The sequence below is a fragment of the Hyla sarda genome, chromosome 12 (assembly GCF_029499605.1).
Source record: "Hyla sarda isolate aHylSar1 chromosome 12, aHylSar1.hap1, whole genome shotgun sequence".
NCBI classification, from domain to species: Eukaryota; Metazoa; Chordata; class Amphibia; order Anura; family Hylidae; genus Hyla; species Hyla sarda.
This window is the reverse complement of record NC_079200.1, coordinates 28,365,163-28,389,068: the sequence shown is the minus strand read 5'-3', so window position 1 is coordinate 28,389,068 and position 23,906 is coordinate 28,365,163. Positions and strand designations below refer to the sequence as shown.

General features: G+C 43.1%; 1 protein-coding gene across 3 annotated transcripts in view; it reads right to left on the bottom strand.

Moving 5' to 3' along the window:
- Window positions 1–23,570, bottom strand: part of LOC130296594 (ubiquinol-cytochrome-c reductase complex assembly factor 1) — a 145,833-nt gene extending 122,263 nt beyond the window's left edge. The window contains exons 1-3 of one of the 3 annotated variants that reach the window (XM_056548297.1): window positions 23,453–23,570; window positions 13,653–13,754; window positions 1,001–1,105 (exon numbers count right to left, since the gene is read on the bottom strand). In XM_056548297.1, the coding sequence (XP_056404272.1) occupies window positions 1,001–1,105; window positions 13,653–13,754; window positions 23,453–23,476 (231 nt within the window). In that variant the 5' untranslated portion in view covers window positions 23,477–23,570. Of the gene's footprint in view, window positions 1–1,000; window positions 1,106–13,652; window positions 13,755–23,287; window positions 23,307–23,351; window positions 23,422–23,452 lie in introns of those variants that run through there. The other 2 variants (XM_056548298.1, XM_056548299.1) reach the window with 2 other exon arrangements.
- Window positions 23,571–23,906: the final 336 nt, after the last annotated feature.

Genomic DNA, 23,906 nt, shown 5'->3' with positions numbered 1-23,906 from the left:
AATTAAATAAAGCTTTTTAAGATTTTACACAAACTGATCTTTGGACATTGACCTAGGTCCAGTCTGTGTGCGGATGACAGGTGAGCTGAAATAATGTTTTACTTGCATTATCTTGCAAAGTTGATCCAGGTAAAAAGCCACATGAGGTTGAAGCCAAATTTGCCATTCTAGGGAAATAAAATTATTTATCTAAGCTATCTCTGTCAATCCTTAGAGTAAAATGCCCATTGGCTGCTTCATTCATTTGGGGGACACAGGACCCCCATTCTTGTGCATGGTGGGGGAACCCAGCAATCATGCAGTTTACTGAGGAGGAGGGGGCATTCCCTTGCTTGCCCTCACATCTTATGTGTGAACTCTCTGCCTCACCCCTCAGAGCTGACAATTGGCTGATCTGTGCAGTGAGGTTCTGTGACATGCCCCCAGCTCACACAGCAGGTTGATTGACAAGCCAGGAGCCTGAACAAAGCCCTACTTGTCCCGCCCACACCGCCTGTATTTTATCTCAGTAGAGAGACACAAGGGCTATAATAGCTGTAAGGACAAGACTGTATTCTGGACAATGAAGTGACCCATAGTGGTAAGAAATATGTAACATTTTTACCCAAAAATATACAAATTTTTTACCCAATGTACATAACAAATTGACATATAATGTTATAACCTACATTATATATAATAATTTTTGCAAATGACAGTGCCCATTTAAATATATGAAAGAGAATATGGCCCAATACTGACCCCTGTTATACCCCATAGTAATCCTGACTTATACTTGGGTGAATCAGGTTTCTATTGTGGTTCTAGTATATTTGATAGCAAGTAGTGCAGACGGCACTATTTTTGGTAAAATCCTGTCTACTAGGAATCATGTTAGAGGTTTTAAAAACTAAGCAAAGTAAGGTGATAATACTGAATACATTATCAAAAGCAACACCATTTTGTCTATGCAGAATACTACTATAAACACGTTGAACAAAAATACCAACTTCAGTCTTACTCTTTGTGTGGTGTGCAGCATTGTCTTCCATATTTGTTTCCCAGCGGCTGTGTGAAGTAGGCCTTTATGTTCATCTTTCAGCCCCGTCGTAAAAGTACAAAGACTCTAAAAGGAAAACAGAAAAAAAAAAAAAAAGATCAACATTAAAAAAAAAAAAAAATTAAGAAACATTCCTAGAATGATTGGCCATAAAACAGTCCATACCAGTGCTTGAATGGCAATGTAAAAAGAGAATCCCCCCCCCCCCCTCTATGAAAAATGTGGTAAAAATACTACTAGCATGCGACCAGCCTATGTAAATACAACCTATAGATGGCCATACACATTAGATCGAGTGGATAGCTTCAAAGAGGAACACCGGTCTGTGCGTGGCGCTGGACACAAGTGATGCAAACCAATGAATAAAAGCAAGTTAGTTTATTCTCCCATCATGCAACGCGTTTCACTGCAACAGCAGCTTCATCAGGCATCCATGCCTGATGAAGCTGCTGTTGCAGTGAAACGCGTTGCATGATGGGAGAATAAACTACCTTGCTTTTATTCATTGGTTTGCATCACTTGTGTCCAGCGCCACGCACAGACCGGTGTTCCTCTTTGAAGCTATCCACTCTATCTCCACGTTTTACTGGTCGGCTGCGGACACCTTTATTACACGCGCTCACCATTGTGTATGTGGAAACACAACCTCCATAGGTGAGCGGTTAATTTATATCCCATATACCACACAGGTTTATCGTTTAATACACCATGGAGCGCTGTATCTCTTTTTGTTTGTTTTATACACATTAGATGGCTATGGGACTAATAAATGGTCTGACTAGCAATGTAAAATTTCTGGACATTTTTAAGCCATGGAGAAATGGAAATTTTTAAAAAGACTTTAAAAAAAAATAAAAAAAACAACAACACAACAACAACAACAAAAATAGTGAATATAAATGGAGTAAAGTGTATATAAAAGTATTTTTCCTTTAAAAAAGTACTTATTTTTTATTTTTTTGTAATAATAAGCTTCATAGCGAGGTTTAACATTACAGTGGTCTTTTAAAAAGGCCCCCATTTAGACGGCTTTTTTTCATCTAAATTTGTTGCATGAAAAGTCGCAGGCTGGCTCTGGTAAATTTTATTACCAAGAATTGTTCTTATTTAGAGCACTTTGTGCAGTGGTCACTGATTTAGAAGTTATCTAAATAGCTCTATGTGACAAATGTATTAAAGTCCATGCGACATTTGATACAATTGTCGCACAACTGCCACTTCTCTGGGACGTTTAGCCAGACTAAGGTCGCGCAGTTCTGTGGTCATTCATCCAAGTCTGTGCGACTTTTGATAAATGTGGCACACGTCCGCCTCTTTCTCCGCAACATTTGTGCTCTAAACAAGTTTAAACTCACTCACACCAGTCTTCATAAATGTCCCTCTGAGTGTTTAGATCTCCACTGATCAAAGGGAGCCAGAGGAAGTGTGCACTCAGCGCATTCTCTCCCGACACTGCGACACCCCCCCCCCCCCCCCCAATGTAAGCCTATGAAGCGTGTCTCAATCACAGAGCAGGAAGTTGAGAGCGCGGCCTTCTCCTGGCTTGTTCTCCAGAATGTCTCAGCGACTGGTTTTGATAAATCTCCCCCATGGTATACAGGACCTACGCGCAGCTTATCACTTGCAGGCGACACCCTAGTCTTACTGCTTGCAGATCATCACATAATGTAGGGTGCGTTCACACGGCCGTCTGTCCCCGTTTTTTTTTTTATCCCCGTTTCGGTTCCGTTCTTGCAGGCTGTAAACAGATTAAAAACGGTTTTAAAAAAATCCCATTCATGTCAATGGGATTTTTTTTACAATCCGTTCACATCCGTTTGTACCCGTCTGCACTCATTTCCTTTTTTTTTTTTTGACAGCAGAAAAAACGGCACATGCAGTATTTTTATCTACCGTCGAAAAAACGGATACAGTAAATTTATCATTGAAGTCTATGGAAAATGCATGAGCCCTTAATGTCATCCGTTTGTATCTGGTTTTTTTAATCCGTTTTTAGTTCTGAACATGCTCAGAACAACAACATCTTTTTTTCTTATTGGTTTATTAACTGAACAATAACAGATCCAAATGGATCCAAACGCATAACATCCGTTAGCATCCATTATTGTCCGTTTTTCTTTTTCGACAGGAGAAGAACGGGACGGGTCTAGACGGCCGTGTGAACGCAGTAGTCCAGTGGTCCAGGAGTAGTCCAGCGGTGACCCGTGGTGAACAACTTATCCCTTATCCTAAGGATAGGGGATAAGTTTGAGATCGCGGGGGGTCCCCCCGCGATCTCAAACTTATCCCCTATCCCTAGGATAGGGGATAAGTTTTTCACCACTGGACTACCCCTTTAATGCGACTATGATCTACAAATGGTAACAAAGTATTTTTGTTTAATGCTATAAACCATAGCTACAAACTATAGTATTATTAATATAAGGCAAGCACACTTACAAGGGCTAAACACTGTAAGAATGGGAGGTAGAAGCTGTAATACTGAGTAACAATGCAGATTATTCTGCTATTGTACAAAAAGCAGGATGTCAGAGGGTATGCCTGGTATTGGGAGTGACCTAAAAGCACGCAGACTGCGCTGTGCACCTACAGTATATAGTTTTTCTATGCTATAGGAGTAGGGTTGCCACCTTTCTTGCCCAAAAAAATACTGACCATGCTAATTTGCATAATTTATAAATGCGCAACATCACAGGATACACATATGCGGGAAAAATTTTGTCCTATTTTGACCCCTATAACTTTTTTATTTCTCCTTATTACGGGCTGTATGAGGGCTCATTTTTTGTGCCCCGATCTGTAGTTTTTAACAATTCCATTTTTGCTTCGATGTGACTTTTTGATCGCTTTTTTTTTTTTTAATTAAATAAATTCGAGTGTTGCAGTTAGTTACTAACTACAACACCCAGCAGTTAGTTACTAACTACAACTCCCAGCATGCCCTGATATAACCTGTGTCTCAGTAGCTTCCCCAAACGAAAACTACAACTCCCAGCATGTTGGGCTATATAGTATAGGTCAGTGTTTCCCAACCAGGGGTGCCTCCAGCTGTTGCAAAACTACAACTCCCAGCAGTTAGTTACTAACTACAACTCCCAGCATGCCCTGATATAACCTGTGGCTCAGTAGCTTCCCCAAACAAAAACTACAACTCCCAGCATGTTGGGCTATATAGTAGTATATTGTCTAGGTCAGTGTTTCCCAACCAGGGGTGCCTCCAGCTGTTGCAAAACTACAACTCCCAGCAGTTAGTTACTAACTACAACTCCCAGCATGCCCTGATATAACCTGTGTCTCAGTAGCTTCCCCAAATGAAAACTACAACTCCCAGCATGTTGGGCTATATAGTAGTATATAGTTTAGGTCAGTGTTTCCCAACCAGGGGTGCCTCCAGCTGTTGCAAAACTACAACTCCCAGCAGTTAGTTACTAACTACAACTCCCAGCATGCCCTGATATAACCTGTGGCTCAGTAGCTTCCCCAAACGAAAACTGCAACTCCCAGCATGTTGGGCTATATAGTAGTATATAGTATAGGTCAGTGTTTCCCAACCAGGGGTGCCTCCAGCTGTTGCAAAACTACAACTCCCAGCAGTTAGTTACTAACTACAACTCCCAGCATGCCCTGATATAACCTGTGTCTCAGTAGCTTCCCCAAACGAAAACTACAACTCCCAGCATGTTGGGCTATATAGTAGTATATAGTTTAGGTCAGTGTTTCCCAACCAGGGGTGCCTCCAGCTGTGGCAAAACTACAACTCCCAGCATGCCCGGACAGCCAACGGCTGTCCGGGCATGCTGGGAGTTGTAGTTTTGCAACCGCTGGAGGTGCTCTGGTCGGGAAACACTGGTATAGGTTATGGTGCAACATTCCGGGAGTTGGAGGATTGGTTGGATAAATACCGGCCATTGCATTGCCGGTATTTTTAATATAAAACTACCAGCAAGGTGACCAAAATACCAGCCAGGTGCCAACCCTATATAGGAGTGATCTATAGGCATGCAGACTGCGCTATGCTACTAAAGTATATAGCTATGCTGTGCACGGCAGGAAGCAACTGCAGAAGACGAAATCTAACAGAAGCCGATAGTGTTAGTGCTACAGGCAGCAGGTGGAGTATCAGGTCGGAGGTGTTTATTGACACAGTGATACAGGATAAATCAATTTCTGCATTTCTGTTTATCGTTTTACTTCCTCTACTGAATAGAAGGTTGCCAAGTCTTACTTGGCGCAAGCTTTTTTAGCATAATTTACTTTCTTAAAAAGCTTTTCCTTTTATGTGACATGCATACAGTCTATCAGGATCCCTTTTTGCCGAGCCATTGAATTTTATTTTACTGACTGTAGAAAGCGCTTTTTTGTATGTTTTAGCCAAACTTCAATCGGATCATGGACACGAGTGAAAAAGTACAAATTCCCTTTGCAATTGGTTAGGCTCTCTTGTATCTTTTTATAGACTCTTGGAATATGGAAGGATGCCGTTTGGTACTTTAGCAGGTTAGAGCTTTCTAAAATATAGGCTAATAGTGCACGGTACTGTAATGAAAGCGTACCCGTCATATCACAAACAAAAAATAATAATGCTTATATTTGTTACTTACTAGGTCTTGCAGATGCTTTAGATGTCTTTTTAAGTGTCTAGCTTCTGCATTTTGCCTACAAATTCCTCTGTTCTGCTGCTCACTCATTCTGAAATCCACGGCTCAGGAAGGAGCATGTCCCAGGCAAGCACTGAGCCTGCCCTGGGTCTCTTCATCCAATCTCTTCATCCCCATCTAATGCTTGCTCTAGCCTGCTAATTTTCCCTTTAAAGGGGTACTCCCATGGAAAACTTTTTTTTTTTAAACAACAGTGACCATTAAAAGTCAATGGGGCTGAGCCATATTACCATACACAACCTGCATTATTCTAATATACAACACATTAAAGGGGTACTCCCGTGAAAAACTTTATTTTTTTTTAATCAACTGATGCCAGAAAGTTAAACAGATTTGTAATCACTTCTATTAAAAAAATCTTAATCCTTCCAGTACTTTTTAGGGGCTGTATACTAAAGAGAAATCCAAAAAAGAAATGCATTTCCTCTGACATCATGACCACAGTGCTCTCTGCTGACATCTCTGTCCATTTTAGGAACTGTCCAGAGCAGGAGAAAATCCCCATAGCAAACATATGCCGCTCTGGACAGTTCGTAAAATGGACAGCAGAGGTCAGCAGAGAGCACTGTGGTCAGGACATCAGAGGAAATGCATTTCTTTTTTGGATTTCTCTTTAGTATACAGCCCCTAAAAAGTACTGGAAGGATTAAGATTTTTTAATAGAAGTGATTTACATATCTGTTTAACTTTCTGGCACCAGTTGATTAAAAAAAAAAAGTTTTCCACGGGAGTACCCCTTTAATGTGTTGTATATTAGAATAATGCAGGTTGTGTATGGTAATATGGCTCAGCCCCATTGACTTTTAATGGTCATTGTTGTTTTAAACAGCTCGCATGTAATAGCTTATATGCACCATATATTTGTAAAGCACTTCGTTTACTAAAAAGACTCTTAGGGCATGTAGGATTGTAACTACCGAGGTGAGTGCTGTTCATCTGTACTTCTTCCTGAAAACCCTGTAAGGGTGCATGCACACTACGTTTCTTAAGATACGGGACCGTATACCGCTGGGGAGAGGGGGGTGGAGAGTCGGGGGCGGGGCAACTGCACGCTGCCATATGCGGTCCCGTATCTAATGTATTTCAATGAGCGACCGGAGTGAAACGCTGCCTCCGGTCGGCTCCGTTTTGGCCCGTATACGGTTTCCCGACCGGACCTAAAAACGTAGTCAACAGCGTTTTTAGGTCCGGTCGGGAAACCGTATACGGGGCAAAACGGAGCCAACCGGAGGCGTTTCATTCCGGTCGCTCATTGAAATACATTAGATACGGGACCGCATACGGCAGCATGCGGTTGCCCCGCCCCCGACTCTCCATCCCCCTCTCCCCAGCCATATATGGTCCCGTATCTTAAGAAACGTAGTGTGCATGCACCCTATGTGGTAGAATTCTTCCTGTTGCTCAGTCCTTCTCCCCAATTGATTGCATCTTTACTACACATTAAAGATATGCCTCTCCCGGGCTAGCATTAAGCCTACAAATTCTTAGCATTTAGGGGCCAGCTATTCCCTGCTTAAAACCCGAAAGAGGGATGGCTGAAGCGCACGACCAAGATAGAGGCAGCCACTTCCCACACATACAGTACAAAAAACTAAAAACTGGTTATGACATGCAAACAGCAGTATTGCAATTTAAAATGATTTACATCACACATATATGTTAGAGCTTGCAGTGTGCTGCAGTCATTTTTTGTGCTTGCATTTACAACAAATAAGTATACAAAGTCTTTGACATCTAAGTAGACTTAAAGCGTACCTGTCAAAAAAAGTGATATGTTACTCAGTACCTAATCCTGATCATTTACATATCATTTTTATGTGTCTAGGACCTATATACAGTATCCCTAACAAAAAGCATTTTTATGTTGCTCACTTGCTTTGTGTTCTTGCCTTATGGAGGGGGCGTGTCCATCTCTCTCCCTCACTGTGATGGCTTATCTGCTCTGAGTCTGGCAGTCTGCAAATAACTGCATAGTAGTTTTTATGAAAACATATTCTATCTGTTCCTAGTAAAGCTGGATGCTAATCAACATTGCTGTCACTATGTGTGTCATTCAGCTTTCACAGACTCCTGAATGTCTGATCAGATTCATTGTCATTCAGGAGTCAGAGAAAGCTTTGGATGTTCAAGAATGCTGGGAGTTGTAGTTTTGCTTTGCAACAGCTGGAGCTGCAGTGTTTGTAAAGCACTATGTTAGAGCAGTGTTGCTTTAAGCTGTTGCAAAACTACAACTCCCAGCATGCCCACACATCCTTTGTAGTTTTTCAAGAGCTGGATGCACACAGCTGGAGAATACACAGTTCTAAAACAGAGTTTTACAAAGATTGTACCCTCAGCTGTTGCAAAACTACAACTCCCATCATGGGAGTTGCAGTTTAGGAACAGCTGAAGGCTGTAGTGGTGCAATGGTGATCTCCTATACTGGATACCAACACACTTTACGGCCGATATCCAATATGCTGCAAAATGCAGAGTAGTCTGTCTGCATAAAGACAGATGACCCCTAGTGGCAGCAATTTTCATTTTAGATTTTTTAGTAAAACTTAAATTTTTTTAAATAAATGTATATTTAAAAAAGTCATCTTATCAGTAGTACTACAATATATAAAAATTCAGCTTGCTCCAAAGAAGTTTTAGAAAACAAAAATATTTAGATAAAAGACCATTGTTTCAGTGAGTAATGGGAACGTGTCTCCTGAAACAGAAAAATAAAGACATCAAAAATCAGAAGTAATAAATCCATATCTTCTTTGTGAACTACAGACTGTACATTTAAATAGCAGAGATTCAGCCAGTATCCCAGTGCCAGGTCTCTTTACGGTCTGTGGTTGAAATGTGGAAGAGAGCGTCTGTAAAAAATGAATAGCTGCCACAATGGTAAGACTGTTCCGCAGTTGCATGCCGTGCCCCAACAGCTGCCAACAAGGCTTTCAATATCAAAACACTCTCTGTGGGTACCCGGCAAGCTCACAGCACAGCAACCCATGATATATAGGTCATCGTCCGCGACGTTACTGTCTGCGCTGCCTTCAAGGGCCATAACGTTGGCAAGCGCTGATCGCACCATGCTGCGTGTATTGTGCGCTCTCGGAATTTTCACGCTTCGATGGCTCGCTTGCATTACGCTCCTGCACTTTTGGAGATAATTTACATTAGTAACATAGGATAATTTTATAAACAAGGGGGACTGGAATTTCCTCTAAAATAACTTCAATGCTGAAATTTTGCAGCTGAGTCTTGCAAGTGATTTATGAAACATTTTCTCCTGTATTTATGTACCTATGGCAGATTAAGTGTCATTTGAAAAACATCTGGGGATCATTGAGGCATTATGCCACAGCCATACTTCCACCAGGATCTCAGCCTAGTGTTTTACAATAAACACAGCTGGGAAGCTCCGGCCATCTTGTATACGTTTGCCTGTACCAGAACTTCTTCAAAGAAAAAGAGCTGGCACGTCGAGCTAGTGAAGATGCCGAAGAGAAGATAGGATCGATGCTGGAAGTAGCATGGAGATCACTGTGCATTTTGTGAATAAGTACCAGGCAACTAGGAATCCCCCTATTAAGTTGAAGCCCAAGCAGGGAGAAAACCCTTCACTTATTGGGTATAAGCCCCCAGTAGGCAGGTAAGTAGGGAATCCTCCCTTATAATGTGGATTCCCCTAGAAGATAAGTAAGTAAACCCCCTATTAAAAACTATGTAGAAATAGCGATCGGCACTACCTAGCTTCGGCCTGTATTGGCATATCAAGAGATGAGACACGAGTGCTAGACAATCTTCACCACAAGCGGTGCACCAATCACCGATATTCGGTGCTCTGACCCCTTATGGACAGCGAATCAAATCAACAATGAAAGTCAATAAGAAAGAGAATGGTAGGGGGAGCACTCACGAACACCCGGTCTCAGTTGCGGTGCAGAAAATTCTTTTATTCAGGTGCTGTACATCAACAAGCTGGACGCCAGGGACGGCGGTGTAACAGGGGCCGTCCCTGGCGTCCAGCTTGTTGATGTACAGCACCTGAATAAAGGAACTTTCTGCACCGCCACTGAGACCGGGTGTTCGTGAGTGCTCCCCCTACCTTTCTCTTTCTTATAAACCCCTATTAAGTTCCAGCCCCTAGAAGGTAGGTAGATAGGGAAGTCTCCCCTGTTAGGTAGAAGCACCCACTAGGCAGGTTAGTAGGGAATCATCCCCTTTTAGGTATAAGCCCTCAAAATGTAAGAAAGGTAGGTAGATGGGGACCTTCCATTAGGTAGATGCCCTCAATAAACGGTCACCAGGCAGGAGTAGTGCAGGACTTGCTGCACGATGAAATTATGCCATTAGCCAACTAGGCCAAGCATCTTTGTTAATACTTTGTATTAGGCATCTCAAATAGAGATGGGAAGGCCTGAAAAAAATGCTGATCATGGCATCTAAAGCATTGGGGGGGTGGGGGGTGGCTTTGTGAGACTCATCAGACCACCCTCAGCATTATTGTGGGGGACTAATGAGTCAAGATGGCGAGTGAGGTTCCCCTTACCTGCTCCATGCCGCACTGCTGCAATATATTTAAAAAAAAATAAACAAGCATGTTTGGTTTCGCTGCGTGCTGAAACGTCTGAACTATTGAAATACACTGCTCAAAAAAACAAAGGGAACACTAACACATCTTAGATCTGAATGAATGAACTAATCGTATGAAATACTTTCGTCTTTACATAGTTGAATGCGCTGACAACAAAATCACACAAAAATTATCAATGGAAATCAGATTTATTAACCCATGGAGGTCTGGATATGGAGTCACACTCAAAATCACAGTGGAAAACCGCACTACAGGCTGATCCAACTTTATGTAATGTCCTCAAAACAAGTCACAACGAGGCTCAGTAGTTTGTGTGGCCTCCACGTGACTGTATGACCTCCCTACAATGCCTGGGCATGCTCCTGATGAGGTGGAGGATGGTCTCCTGAGGGATGTCCTCCCAGACCTGGACTAAAGCATCCGCCAACTCCTGGACAATCTGTGGTGCAATGTGGCGTTGGTGGAAGGAGCGAGGCATGATGTCCCAGATGTGCTCAATCGGATTCAGGTCTGGGGAACGGGCGGGCCAGTACATAGCATCAATGCCTCCCTCTTGCAGGACCTGCTGACACACTGCAGCCACATTTTAGCAGCCAGAGGTCTAGCATTGTCTTGCATTAGAAGGAACCCAGGGCCAACCGCACCAGCATATGGTCTCACAAGGGATCTGAGGATTTCATCTCAGTACCGAATGGCAGTCAGGCTACCTCTGGCAAGCACATGGACGGCCATGCCACTCCACACCATTACTGACCCACCGCCAAACCGGTCATGCTGGAGGATGTTGCAGGCAGCAGAACGTTCTCCACGGCGTCTCCAGACTCTGTCACATGTGCTCAGTGTGAACCTGCTTCCATCTGTAAAGAGCATAGGGCGCCTGTGGCGAATTTGCCAATCTTGGTGTTCTCTGGCAAATGCCAAACGTCCTGCACGGTGTTGGGTTGTAAGAACAACTCCCACCTGTAGATGTCAGGCCCTCATACCACCCTCATGGAGTCTGTTTATGACCGTTTGAGTGGACACATGCACATTTGTGGCCTGCTGGAGGTCATTTTGCAGTGCTCCTCCTGCTCCTCCTTGCACAAAGGTGGAGTTAGCGGTCCTGCTGCTGGGTTGTTGCCCTCCTACAGCCTCCTCCCCGTCTCCTGATGTACTGGCCTGTCTCCTGTTAGCGCCTCCATGCTCTCGACACTACGCTGACCGACACATCAAACCTTCTTGCCAAAGCTTGCAATGATGTGCCATCCTGGATGAGCTGCACTACCTGAGCCACTTGTGTGGGTTGTGGACTCCATCTCATGCTACCACTAGAGTGAAAGCACCGCCAGCATTCAAAAGTGACCAAAACATCAGCCAGGAAGCATAGAAACTGAGAAGTGGTCTGTGGTCCCCACTTGCAGAACCACTCCTTTATTGGGGGTGTCTTGCTAATTGCCTATAATTTTCACCTGTTTTCTGTTCCATTTGCACAACAGCATGTGAAATTGATTGTCAATCAGTGTTGCTTCCTGAGTCATTGACTTGGAGTTACATTGTGTTAAGTGTTCCCTTAATTTTTTGGAGCAGTGTGGAATGGTAATCATCCCGTATGGTAAACATTATTTTCCATCACATCAAATCCAAGAAAAAAAACCTCACATGTACCAAAAAATAAAACCCTATAGATAACGATGCAACAAAGTCTAACTTTTTTAAAGCAGTAAAATAACAGAAAAGTATATAATAATGGGTATCATTTTAATCGTATTGACGCACAGAATAAAGAGAACCAGTCAGTTGTACCGCAAAATGCACTGGATAAAAACAAAACCCAACTTAAAGGGGTCCTCCCGCCCTAAGACATCTTATCCCCTTTCTAAAGAATCAGATGGATAGGGGAAAAGATAGATAGGGGACAAGATATCTTAGGGCCAGAGTACCCCTTTAATAATTTCCCACCACAAATAATATTGTTTTGGTTACGCTGTACATTTTATGGTAAAATAAAAGGTGTCATTACAAAGTACAATTGGTCGTGCAATAAAGAAGCCTCGTATAGCTCTGTGGATGGCAAAATAAAAGAGTTATGGCTCTAAAATGGTGAGGAGGAAACAAATAAAGACAAAAATGAGTTGTGTCCTTTAAGGGGTACTCCACTGGCCAGCGTCCAGAACTAAATGTTCCGAACCCTGCTTTCGCGCTGCGGGGGCCGGCCACGTCTCCCTTGTGAGGTCATGGCTACGCCCCCTCAACGCAAGTCATGGGAGGGGGCATGATGGCCATCACGCCCCCTCCCATAGACTTGCATTGAGGGGGTGTGGCCATGACATCTCGAGGGGGGCGTGGTCGACCCCTGCAGCACGAAAGCAGGGTTCGGAACTTTTAGTTCTGGACGCTGGCCAGTGGAGTACCCCTTTAAAAGGGTACTCCCGTGGAAAACTTTTTTTTTTTTTATATCAACTGGTGCCAGAAATGTAAACAGATTTGTAAATCACTTCTATTAAAAAAATCTTAATCCTTCCAGTACTTTTTAGGGGCTGTATACTAAAGAGAAATCCAAAAAGAAATGCATTTCCTGTGATGTCCTGACCACAGTGCTCTCTGCTGACCTCTGCTGTCCATTTTAGGAATTGTCCAGAGAAGCATATGTTTGCTATGGGGATTTTCTTCTCTGGACAGTTCCTAAAATGGACAGCAGAGAGCACTATGGTCATGACATCACAGGAAATGCATTTTTTTTTTTTGATTTCTCTTTAGTATACAGCCCCTAAAAAGTACTGGAAGGATTAAGATTTTTTTTATAGAAGTGATTTACAAATCTGTTTAAAGGGTACCTCTCATCAAATAAACTTTTGATATATTTTCGATTAATGAATGTTGAATAACTTTCCAATAGCATGTTAATGAAAAATATGCTTCTTTCTATTGTATTTTTCCCGATCAGTCCTGTCAGCAAGCATTTCTGACTCATGCTGGAGTCCTAAACACTCAGAGCTGCCAGCCTGCTTTGTTCACAGCCAAACAGGCTGTGAACAAAGCAGGCTGGCAGCTCTGAGTGTTCTCCTTTGTGAACAAAGCAGACTGGCAGCTCGTAGTGTTTAGGACTCCAGCAAGAGTCTGAAATGCTTGCTGCCAGGACTGGTAGGGAGACCCCTAGTGGTCATTTCTTCAAAGTGGAAAATTTAATAGAAAGAAGCATATTTTTTAATAACATGCAATTGTAAAGTTATTCTGCATACATTAATCTATAATATATCAAAAGTTTTTTTGATGAGAGGTACCCTTTAACTTTCTGGCACCAGTTGATTTATAAAAAAAAAAAAAGTTTTCCACGGGAGTACCCCTTTAAAGGGATTAATCCTAGAATACTCCCATATATATCAAACCTTTTCCATGCTCTTACCTTTTTTGTGTTAGGACATGATCCGTGCCATAGATTCTGTGCTGCACTCTGTTGTATTGCACTGCAAACTGCAAGATGGGAATTTATTCGTACCTGTAAGGTCTAAGAAAGAAGAAAAAAAACACAAAAAAGTACAAAGGTCAATGGACTACTCCTTAAAGGGGTACTTTGGACCTAAGACATCGGGAGAGGGAAAGGGTGGAAGCGGTCAGGCGTCAGACTGCCTGTAGAAGAATGGGAAGATTTTGCCACAAACAAGAGAGGGTGGGTACAAGATCAGGATATGGGGGAACCTGTAACCATGTGACTAAAGGTTTCAAGAGAGAGATTGGGAAAATGTGATATGGAGGAGATTTACCGCAACGATCAATATGTGTATAAAATGAGCAAAAAAAGTATGTGAAGATCACGCAGTAAAATTGAATCCAATGATGCCTGTAGCTACCAGCCCAACAGCGCCTCCACCCTATGATGGTTCTGACTCAGGATGGACGTGCTGGAATTGTGGTGAACAAAATCTGGACTGGTGAGATACGTCTGCAGTATGTGGATCCTAAACACAAGTCAGCTACAGGGGTCCATCAAGTTACAATATTAATTGGTTCCAGGACGACCATTGTATGGTGAAACCATTGTATGTTGAGACCAGAACTCTATAGAAACAAGGGAATTGGTTCTAAAGGCACCAAAATGTCATCCGAAAATAGGAAAAAGTGAGGATTAAAGATAAATAAGTAGATAAGTAATATAGATAAAGTCCTTACATATAAAAGTAGAAAATATCTGCTGGGAGCTGTAAATCACTGTCTATGTTTCCCAAGCAGGGAGCCTCCAGCTGTTGCAAAACTTCAACTCCCAGCATGCCCGGACAGCCAAAGGCTGTCCGGGCATGCTGGGAGTTGTAGTTTTGCAACACCTGGGGGCATCCTGCTTGGGAAACGCTGGTCTATGTAGAGGACAGGAGCTTCTTCAGGGTCATGTACAGAACACGCAATGTCCTAAAAAAAGGAAAATGGAGCCGCCCTCACCTGGTGTCCAAAGGAGCAGCTAACTCTGGCACAGGTAAAGAGTACAGAACATGTAATACCTCCCTGTACTGTAGGGGGCGCTACCAGACACCAGTCAGTGCATGCGCTTCAGTAATACAGGTAAAGACTACAGAACATGTAATATATCCCTGTACTGTAGGGGGCACTACCAGACACCAGTCAGTGCATGCACTTCAGTAATACAGGTAAAGAGTACAGAACATGTAATACCTCCCTGTACTGTAGGGGGCGCTACCAGACACCAGTCAGTGCATGCACTTCAGTAATACAGGTAAAGAGAACAGAACATGTAATACCTCCCTGTACTGTAGGGGGAACTACCAGACACCAGTCAGTGCATACGCTTCAGTAATACAGGGGTTTTACCAGTGAAATATCCATTCTGATTGGTCGGTTCTTCCAGCCATTGACACGTTTCGCAGATTCCATAGCATTGTACGTTGAGTCTGGTTTCAAGTTACAATGGTCCAGAAAAGAACACTGTATGTTGAGGCCATTGTAAGTTGAGGGATCACTGTACGCTAAAAGCACTAGGAAATAACAACCCATTCCGTGCTCCCCGTAGACAGATTTATCCGGATCTTACTAATCTAAAAACCCTTAAAAGGAGTAGTCCAGTCCTGAAAAACTTATGGGGATAAGGTTCAGATCGCGGGGGGCCCCAGCGGTCAGACCCCCATGATCTGAAACGTATCCCCATAAGATCTTCTGTATGGGGCCCCGTACTGTAGTGTCACAACTATAGTGCTGAAAAAAAGAAAAATAAAAGACAGAGTCCCCTAGCAACAGAAAGGAGCAGAGGCGGAGCAGATTGGGGGGAGAGGGGGAACGTACAGTATGATGTCTGCAGTTCCCAGCTCTTGCACTCGTCTATTGGGTTGCGTGCCTTGTGTTCTTTCTCTTTATTGACCAGTCATGCATAAAGGCCTTATTAATACAGCCAACCATCTCAGTGTTATGTTAGAGCCCAAGGCTCTTCCTATATGAAAGCCCCAACAAATTGTTGTGTGCGTTCAGAGCTCATCGAAGCGTAAAAGCTGAACACCATACATTTTTTTCATAATTTTTATTATTATTATTATTATTATGTATTCAGACATTGCGGTAGTGACACAGTGTAAAACCTCACAACTACCACAAATCTGAATACACAGTTGTAATGTGGTATGACTCTATACCTATCAGTAATGCTTTGCTCCTATTATAAAATGCACTATGGTGCCACATAACAGTATATAAACAAATAACAGAAAATAAACAAATCAATAAATAAATGTTCCCATTGACTGCAATACGATTGACAGCTATCACTGTATGGTTATTTAGAGATCACTAGGCTCCTAAGCTAAGAATGAGGAGGTTTAACTTCATAAATCACATCTATAACATGATGTCTGCAGATTGTACTGTATTGTATATATCTTCTGCTCAGCTCCTCCTGCTCTATAACATGATGTCTGCAGATTGTACTGTATTGTATATATCATCTGCTCAGCTCCTCCTGCTCTATAACATGATACCTGCAGATTGTACTGTATTGTATATATCATCTGCTCAGCTCCTCCTGCTCTATAACATGATACCTGCAGATTGTACTGTATTGTATATATCATCTGCTCAGCTCCTCCTGCTCTATAACATGATACCTGCAGATTGTACTGTATTGTATATATCATCTGCTCAGCTCCTCCTGCTCTATAACATGATACCTGCAGATTGTACTGTATTGTATATATCATCTGCTCAGCTCCTCCTGCTCTATAACATGATACCTGCAGATTGTACTGTATTGTATATATCATCTGCTCAGCTCCTCCTGCTCTATAACATGATACCTGCAGATTGTACTGTATTGTATATATCATCTGCTCAGCTCCTCCTGCTCTATAACATGATACCTGCAGATTGTACTGTATTGTATATATCATCTGCTCAGCTCCTCCTGCTCTTTAACCTGATACCTGCAGATTGTACTGTACTGTATATATCATCTGCTCAGCTCATAACAAGCAAGCACCGTTAATTTAACACAGCAAGCCAGTAGTGAGTGCTTCCTAACCAGGGTGCCTCCAGTTGTTGCAAAGGTAAGACTCTCAGCATACCCGGACCTGGAGGCACCTTGGTTGGGAAACACTGTTCAAAGGCTTTTTCCACACAGCGATAATCCCAGTTAATTGTTCTGCAGGGAAGTGTAGGCCGGGAACGCCATCGTACAGGGGAAAGCCCTTTTATTCTCAGGGTCAGTGGGGTTCCGAGAGATATATGGTAGCATTTTACAGTAAGATCTTTTTAAATGAGAAATCCAAAACCAGAGACACCACATAATAGAAGAGGAGCCAGCAGCAGTCTAAGATTATTTTCCATTCCACTGGAACAATACACTTCAGAATACACAAAGGTGAGCCTGAGGCATATTCTAGGACATCTGCCACATACACACATTAATAAAAAAAAGATAACGCGCCCAGATAGAAACGTGGGATTGCTGTAAAACACAGCGTGCAGTCATGTCTCAGGCAGATATGTAAATCATTACAGGTGTGGTCTGATTAGACACTGGCTCTTGCCAAAATTTCTTCCTCAGCTGCCAAAAAAAAGGCCTCTCAGAGACTACTTTTGGGTAGTGTACCTCTTGGTGATAGATCAATGACTGATAGACATGCCTCTAGAAGACATTTTTCTCAGTTAAAAGGCTTTGAGAGGGTTGGGGGATACAGTGAACAGTACTTACATGAGGGCAAAACACAGTGGACAAGCTTCAGATGGCCCAAGCAGACCACCAGTAAAGGTGATTATACATCTTATCCCCTATCCTTTGGATGTATGATCGCAGGGGTCCCGCCACTGGGGACCCCCACGATCTCAGTGCAGCCCCCGGCATTCTGTGCAATGAATCAATTGTGCAATTAATCGTTTGTTGCAGCCCTAATATCGGCAAGAATTTGGCGATACGATATATATCGCGATACACGTATGACGATACGATATATCCCGATTCTATTTACGAGACGATATATCGCGATATATCCTGATTCTGTCTCAAAAACGATATATTGTCATTTTTATGCACGCAGTGATACCAAATATGTTTAATTTTTATTATGTTTACATGTTTTTATATAGGAATAGGGGGTGATTTGAACTTTTAATATGGAAGGGGTTGATGTGTGTCTTTTACACTTTTATTAAAAAAAAATTTTTATACACTTTATTAGACTTTTAGGAGGAATCATTAGATTCTTTAGACAGATGAATAGAGTTCTATTGGACTCCATTGATCTGTGATCCATTGATAGAGCCTAGTCAAGCCAGGTTCTATCAATGGCAGAGCCACGGGACAGCAGGAAGCAGAGGTAAGCCCGCCGGCTACCTCCACAGTGGATCGCCCGCCTACGATCGCGCTGTGGGGGGGGAGGGGGTTGGGGGGGGGGGGGCGGTCCACCCCACTAGCCTACCAGGGATCATTCACAGGTCCCTTTAGACGCCGCTGTCAGCTTTGACAACGGCGACCTAAAGGGTTAATAGCCAGCTGCGGCGATCGTCACATGCTGGCTATTAGCGGCGCCCCCTGGCTACTGAAACCAGCCGGGGGCCGCAGAGGACGGAGTGGGCACGTGTCGGGAGCCCGCTCCATACACCCAGAGCGCCGCCACGCTTAACAGGTCTGGCCCTGCTTGCACGAGCCGGAAAAATTCACCTCCCCGGCGCCCGGAACTGCATGTCCCGGGCGTCGGGAGATACAAATTCCACATACCTAAAAGGATAGATTCAAAAATATTTTGAATCGATACAGTATCGCCAAATGAAAAATCGTGATAATCAAGTGAATCGATTTTTTCTTACACCCCCTATTGTCAGTGTTTCACAGCCAGGGAGCCTCCAGCTGTTGCAAAACTACAACTCCCAGCATGCCCGGACAGCCTTCGGAAAAATGACCACAACAGAGTCATTAGGTGACTGAATTCGGGTCATAGGATTGAATGGGGTTTCTGATGATTTTCAGGTTCTTACGCCAGATTTGTGCCCCTGGTGGCACAAAACGTTATGTGAATGCACCCTATGTGTGGTCCGGGGGTGCAAAAATTATCACAAAGAGCGCCCAGCAGTTGCGTATCACCGTAGGCCCTTCCTAGTAACTATGTCTGAGGCATCGCACAGTGACATTAAACTAGCGTGCTTGACAATAATGGCCGGTATTTATCATTGTAGGTGTAAGTGAAGCATTTATCATTGTAGGTGTAAGTGAAGCATTTATCATTGTAGGTGTAAGTGAAGCATTTCTCATTGTAGGTGTAAGTGAAGCATTTCTCATTGTAGGTGTAAGTGAAGCATTTCTCATTGTAGGTGTAAGTGAAGCATTTCTCATTGTAGGTGTAAGTGAAGCATTTATCATTGTAGGTGTAAGTGAAGCATTTATCATTGTAGGTGTAAGTGAAGCATTTTTCTACACCTTTTTTTTGTGTGCTGGTAATGTGTAGGAGCACCAAATCTATTAAATGGTCACAGAGTATTTGATAAATTTTGTGCAGGTCACATTTTCTGAAATTTCTCTCTTCACATACACCAAAAAGCGAAGCGAAGTCTGGGCTGGTGTCGTTTTAGAGACTTTTTAGTGGCTTTGCGCCTTTTTTGCGCCTTTTCACCAAAAGGCACAGTTCATAAAATTCATCCATATCATGTGTATTGCCGAAATCAGTGGATTGCAACTCAAAATCAGCAGAAATGTGTAAACCAAAAGGCGCAAAAAAAGCGCAAATAAACCCTGCTTGTGCCTTTTTTGTGCCTTTTCTAAAGACAATGATAAATGTCGTCCAACATGTTTTGTCGTTTCCCCTATCTCAGGTCTAGTTCGTGCAGGACCGTCTGCCTGTAGCCATATGTAGCTCTGAGCAAAATCTTACTTAAAGAATGGCACTTTCCTTAGAAGCGTCAATAAATCATTGCACTTTTGACTTTAATTATAAAGGACGGCTAGTAAACCATAAGGCTGGATTCACATCGAAATTCCGCCCCCAAAGTACACTAGCGTCAGCACACGGGGGTTTAAAGCGTAACTTCACCATAGGTATCCTGGGGGCGTCCTAAAAAGTGTGGCGCGGAGAGACGCTGGACGTGCTGGGTGATCTTGTTGTGGGGGCAACTGTATGGCGCACAGCGAGTTCCGGGCATGAGCCCTGAAGCATAGTAGCCAGGGGAGTGCAGGGTATAGGCCAGTGTTCTGCAACCAGGTTGCCTCCAGCTGTTACAAAACTACAACTCCCAGCATGCCCGGACAGCCAACGGCTGTCCGGGCATGCTGGGAGTTGTAGTTTTGCAACAGCTGGAGGCATCCTGGTTGGGAACCACTGGTAAAGTATGAAAGGGACTTTTTTGTTTTGTTTTGTTTTAAATAAACTGGTGCCAGAAAGTTAAACAGATTAGTAAATCACTTCTATTAAAAAATCTTAATCCTTCCAGTACTTTTTAGGGGCTGTATACTAAAGAGAAATCCAAACAAGAAATGCATTTCCTGTGATGTCCTGACCACAGTGCTCTCTGCTGACCTCTGCTGTCCATTTTAGGAACTGTCCAGAGAAGAAGAAAATCCCCGTAGCAAACATATGCTGCTCTGGACAGTTCCTAAAATGGACAGCAGAGGTCAGCAGAGAGCACTGTGGTCAGGACATCACAGGAAATGCATTTCTTTTTTTGGATTTCTCTTTAGTATACAGCCCCTAAAAAGTACTGGAAGGATTAAGATTGTTTTAATAGAAGTGATTTACAAATCTGTTTAACTTTCTGGCACCAGTTGATTTAAAAAAAAAAAAAAAAAAAAGTTTTCCATGGGAGTACCCCTTTAAAGGGGTACTTCGGTGGAAAACAATTATTTATTTTTTCAAATCAACTGGTGCCAGAAAAGTTAAAACACATTTGTAAGTTACTTCTATTTAAAACATCTTAATCCTTCCAGTACTTATCAGCTGCTGTATGCTCCATAGGAAGTTGTATATTTATATATATTTTTTGTCTGTCCACAGTGCTCTCTGCTGGCATCTCTGTCTTTGTCAGGAACTGTCCAGAGCAGAAGAGGTTTGCTATGGGGATTTGCTCCTACTCTGGACAGTTCCTGACACGGACAGAGGTGTCAGCAGAGAGCACTGTGGTCAGACAAAAAAGAACTACACAACTTCCTATGGAGCATACAGCAGCTGATAAGTACTGAAAGGATTACAATTTTTTAATGGAAGTAAGTTACAAATCTGTTTAACTTTCTGGAGCCAGTTGATTTAAAAAAAAAAAAAAGTGTTTTCCACCGGAATACCCCTTTAAACTAAGGCTATGTTTACACAGTAATATTCCGCTCAAAAATTCGGAACTCGTTTAATGTTTCTGCTCGGAAATGCATTGCAATCTATGGAGCTGTCCTTGTGCCACTGAATCCAGTAATGTCCTTATTTTCCGGCGGAGATTCTGCATTTTCTCTGCCGAGTGAACATGGCAGCAAAGCCGCAACGTTTCCACAATTTATAGCAGGCTGCAGATACGAAAATCAGATTTTTTTTCCCCATTGTGATTAGGAGTTGTTAAAGGGGTACTCTGGTGGAAAACTTTATTTTTTTTTTTTTTAAATAAACTGGTGCCAGAAAGTTAAACAGATTTGTAAATTACTTCTATTAAAAAATCTTAATCCTTCCAGTACTTATTAGCTGCTGAATACTACAGAGGAAATTCTTTTCTTTTTGGAACACAGAGCTCTCTGGAAGAGATGTAATTTACAAACTTTCTGGCACCAGTTGATTTAAAAAAAAAAAAAAAAAAAGTTTTCCACCGGCAAAAAAAAAAATATCTTTATCCTTCCAGTACTTTTTAGCAGCTGTATGCTACAGAGGAAATTATTTTCTTTTTGAATTTTTTTTTTGTCTTGTCCACAGTGCTCTCTGCTGACATCTCTGTCCGTGTCAGGAACTGTCCAGAGCAGCATAGGTTTGCTATGGGGATCTTCTCCTGCTCTGGACAGTTCCTGACAGTTACACACTGTGGACAAGACAAAAAAGAAATTCAAAAAGAAAATAATTTCCTCTGTAACATACAGCTGCTAAAAACTACTGGAAGTTTTTTTTTTATAGAAATCATTTACAAATCTGTTTAACTTTCTGGCACCAGTTGGTTTAAAAAAAAAAAATATTAAAAAATTAAAAAATAAAGCGTTATATAGGGTAAAATCTTTATTTTCACCATTCCCGGGGGACGCTCCTGCCCCCAGGGATGGTGAAGATATGAAGTTATAAACTAGTCACCGCCGCCACCGTAAGTAGTCACCTGGGTGGGGAGCTCTTCTCTTCTCATCTACTCCCGTTCTTCGTCCGGGAGCGACTCCCCCTCCGCTTGATTGATGGGCCGCGTCATCGCTCTGCTCCGTCTGTTCAGTGAGCGGAACAATGACACGGCCCATCAATCAAGCGGAGGGGGCGTCGCTCCCGGCCGAAGAACGGGAGTAGATGAGAAGAGCTCCCCGCCCAGGTGACTACTTACGGCGGCGGCGGTGACTAGTTTATAACTTCATATCTTCACCATCCCTGGGGGCAGTAGCGTCCCCCGGGGAGGGTGAGGACAACAATTTTACCCTATATAACGCTTTGCCAAGCATTATATAGGGTAAAATCTGATGATTGGTTCCCTTTAAAGCGTATGAATAGGCTCGACATGGAGATACGCTGAGCGGGTGGTGCGGTTGGTCAGATAACCATACAGTGCCCAGTGATTCCCACCATAAGCCCTTTTTTTTATATACATACAGTTGCCTTGGCAACCCGACCACCCAGCACGTGCAGCTTCTCTCCACGCCAAACTCTGTGAATGGGTGAACGGAAAACCCATTTACACTTAAGTTAGATTGTTCCGAGCGCAATTCCACTTGGAAATTTCGTAGTGTCAACGTAGTCTGAACGCCTTTGACCGGAAATCCGCGTGGACTGCTTTGCCGTCAATGGTGACGGCGCAGGTCCGTGCAGTCCTCCTTTCTATCTAGCCCAGGGTTTCCCAACCACTGTGCCTCCAGCTGTTGCCAAACCACAACTATACTCTTCTCCAAGTCACCTGCATCGTGACATCGTGTGGATCCAGCACGTAACAGATCCACCTGCGCAATTTTTTTTTTTTCGTTCGCTCCAAAGATGGAGCAGAACAACAGAAAATACACGTGTGAACACAGCCTTATACGGACATGGGCACGCATTACATTTCCTAACCTGTGGCTCTCCAGCTGTTGCAAAACTACAACCCCCATCATGCCCGAACAGTCGACTTAGAGTTATGCAACAGTAGGAGGAACAACGATTGGAGAACAATATTTTAGGTTGCACTGTGGCCCTGCGGATGTTGCAAAACTACAACTCACAGCATGCCCGGACAGCCGTTGGCTGTCCGGGCATGCTGGGAGTTGTAGTTTTGCAACATCTGGCTGTCCACTGTTTGGAAACCAAAGAGTTAATATGTTGTATGTTATATAACAGGTTACATAACGTCATATTGTATAACTACAAGTAGCAAAGTAAATGGGCATCCAACATAAAAATCTCAGAGATAGACACAGAATTAGGAGGTCACCTTGTGTCACCCTCTATACCCTCCCCAATAACTCCACACTATATATGCACCATGCCACCCCTACTTCGTATAATGAGCCCGGACAGGCAGCACTGCAGGTACTGCGGATTATACCACTCACTCGTCCCGTTAGGGGGGGGGGGGTTCTTATACACAGCTACTTACTCCTAATCTGACGAGCGCTGCCATGGTGACACTAGGGAGTTCACTTGTGGCCGCGGCTCCGGTCCCCTCATTCCATGCTGCTGCTAAGCACTTCCGAGGTGAGCGGCGCGCATGCGCCTCCGGCTCTGTGGCGTAGGTTGGGAGAGACTGGCTGCCGCCATCTTGTGGTTGGCAATGCGTTTGATGTAATCGTATCTAGTGCTGTATTATGTAAAGTGTGGTTATTTAATATAATACACGTTGACAAGTCTTGGCTACAAAGGTAGGTAAAGGATAGTAAGGGTTATTTAGTGCTCTTATCCTATGTTGTTGGACAGTGCAATCATAAAAGTGACAACATCAGTGCCCTGTGCTCCCTTAACAGTGACAGCCTCTGTGCCCCCATAACAGTGACAGAGTCAGTGCCAATATAACAGTGATATCACATTGCCTCCACAACAGTGATGGCCTCAAT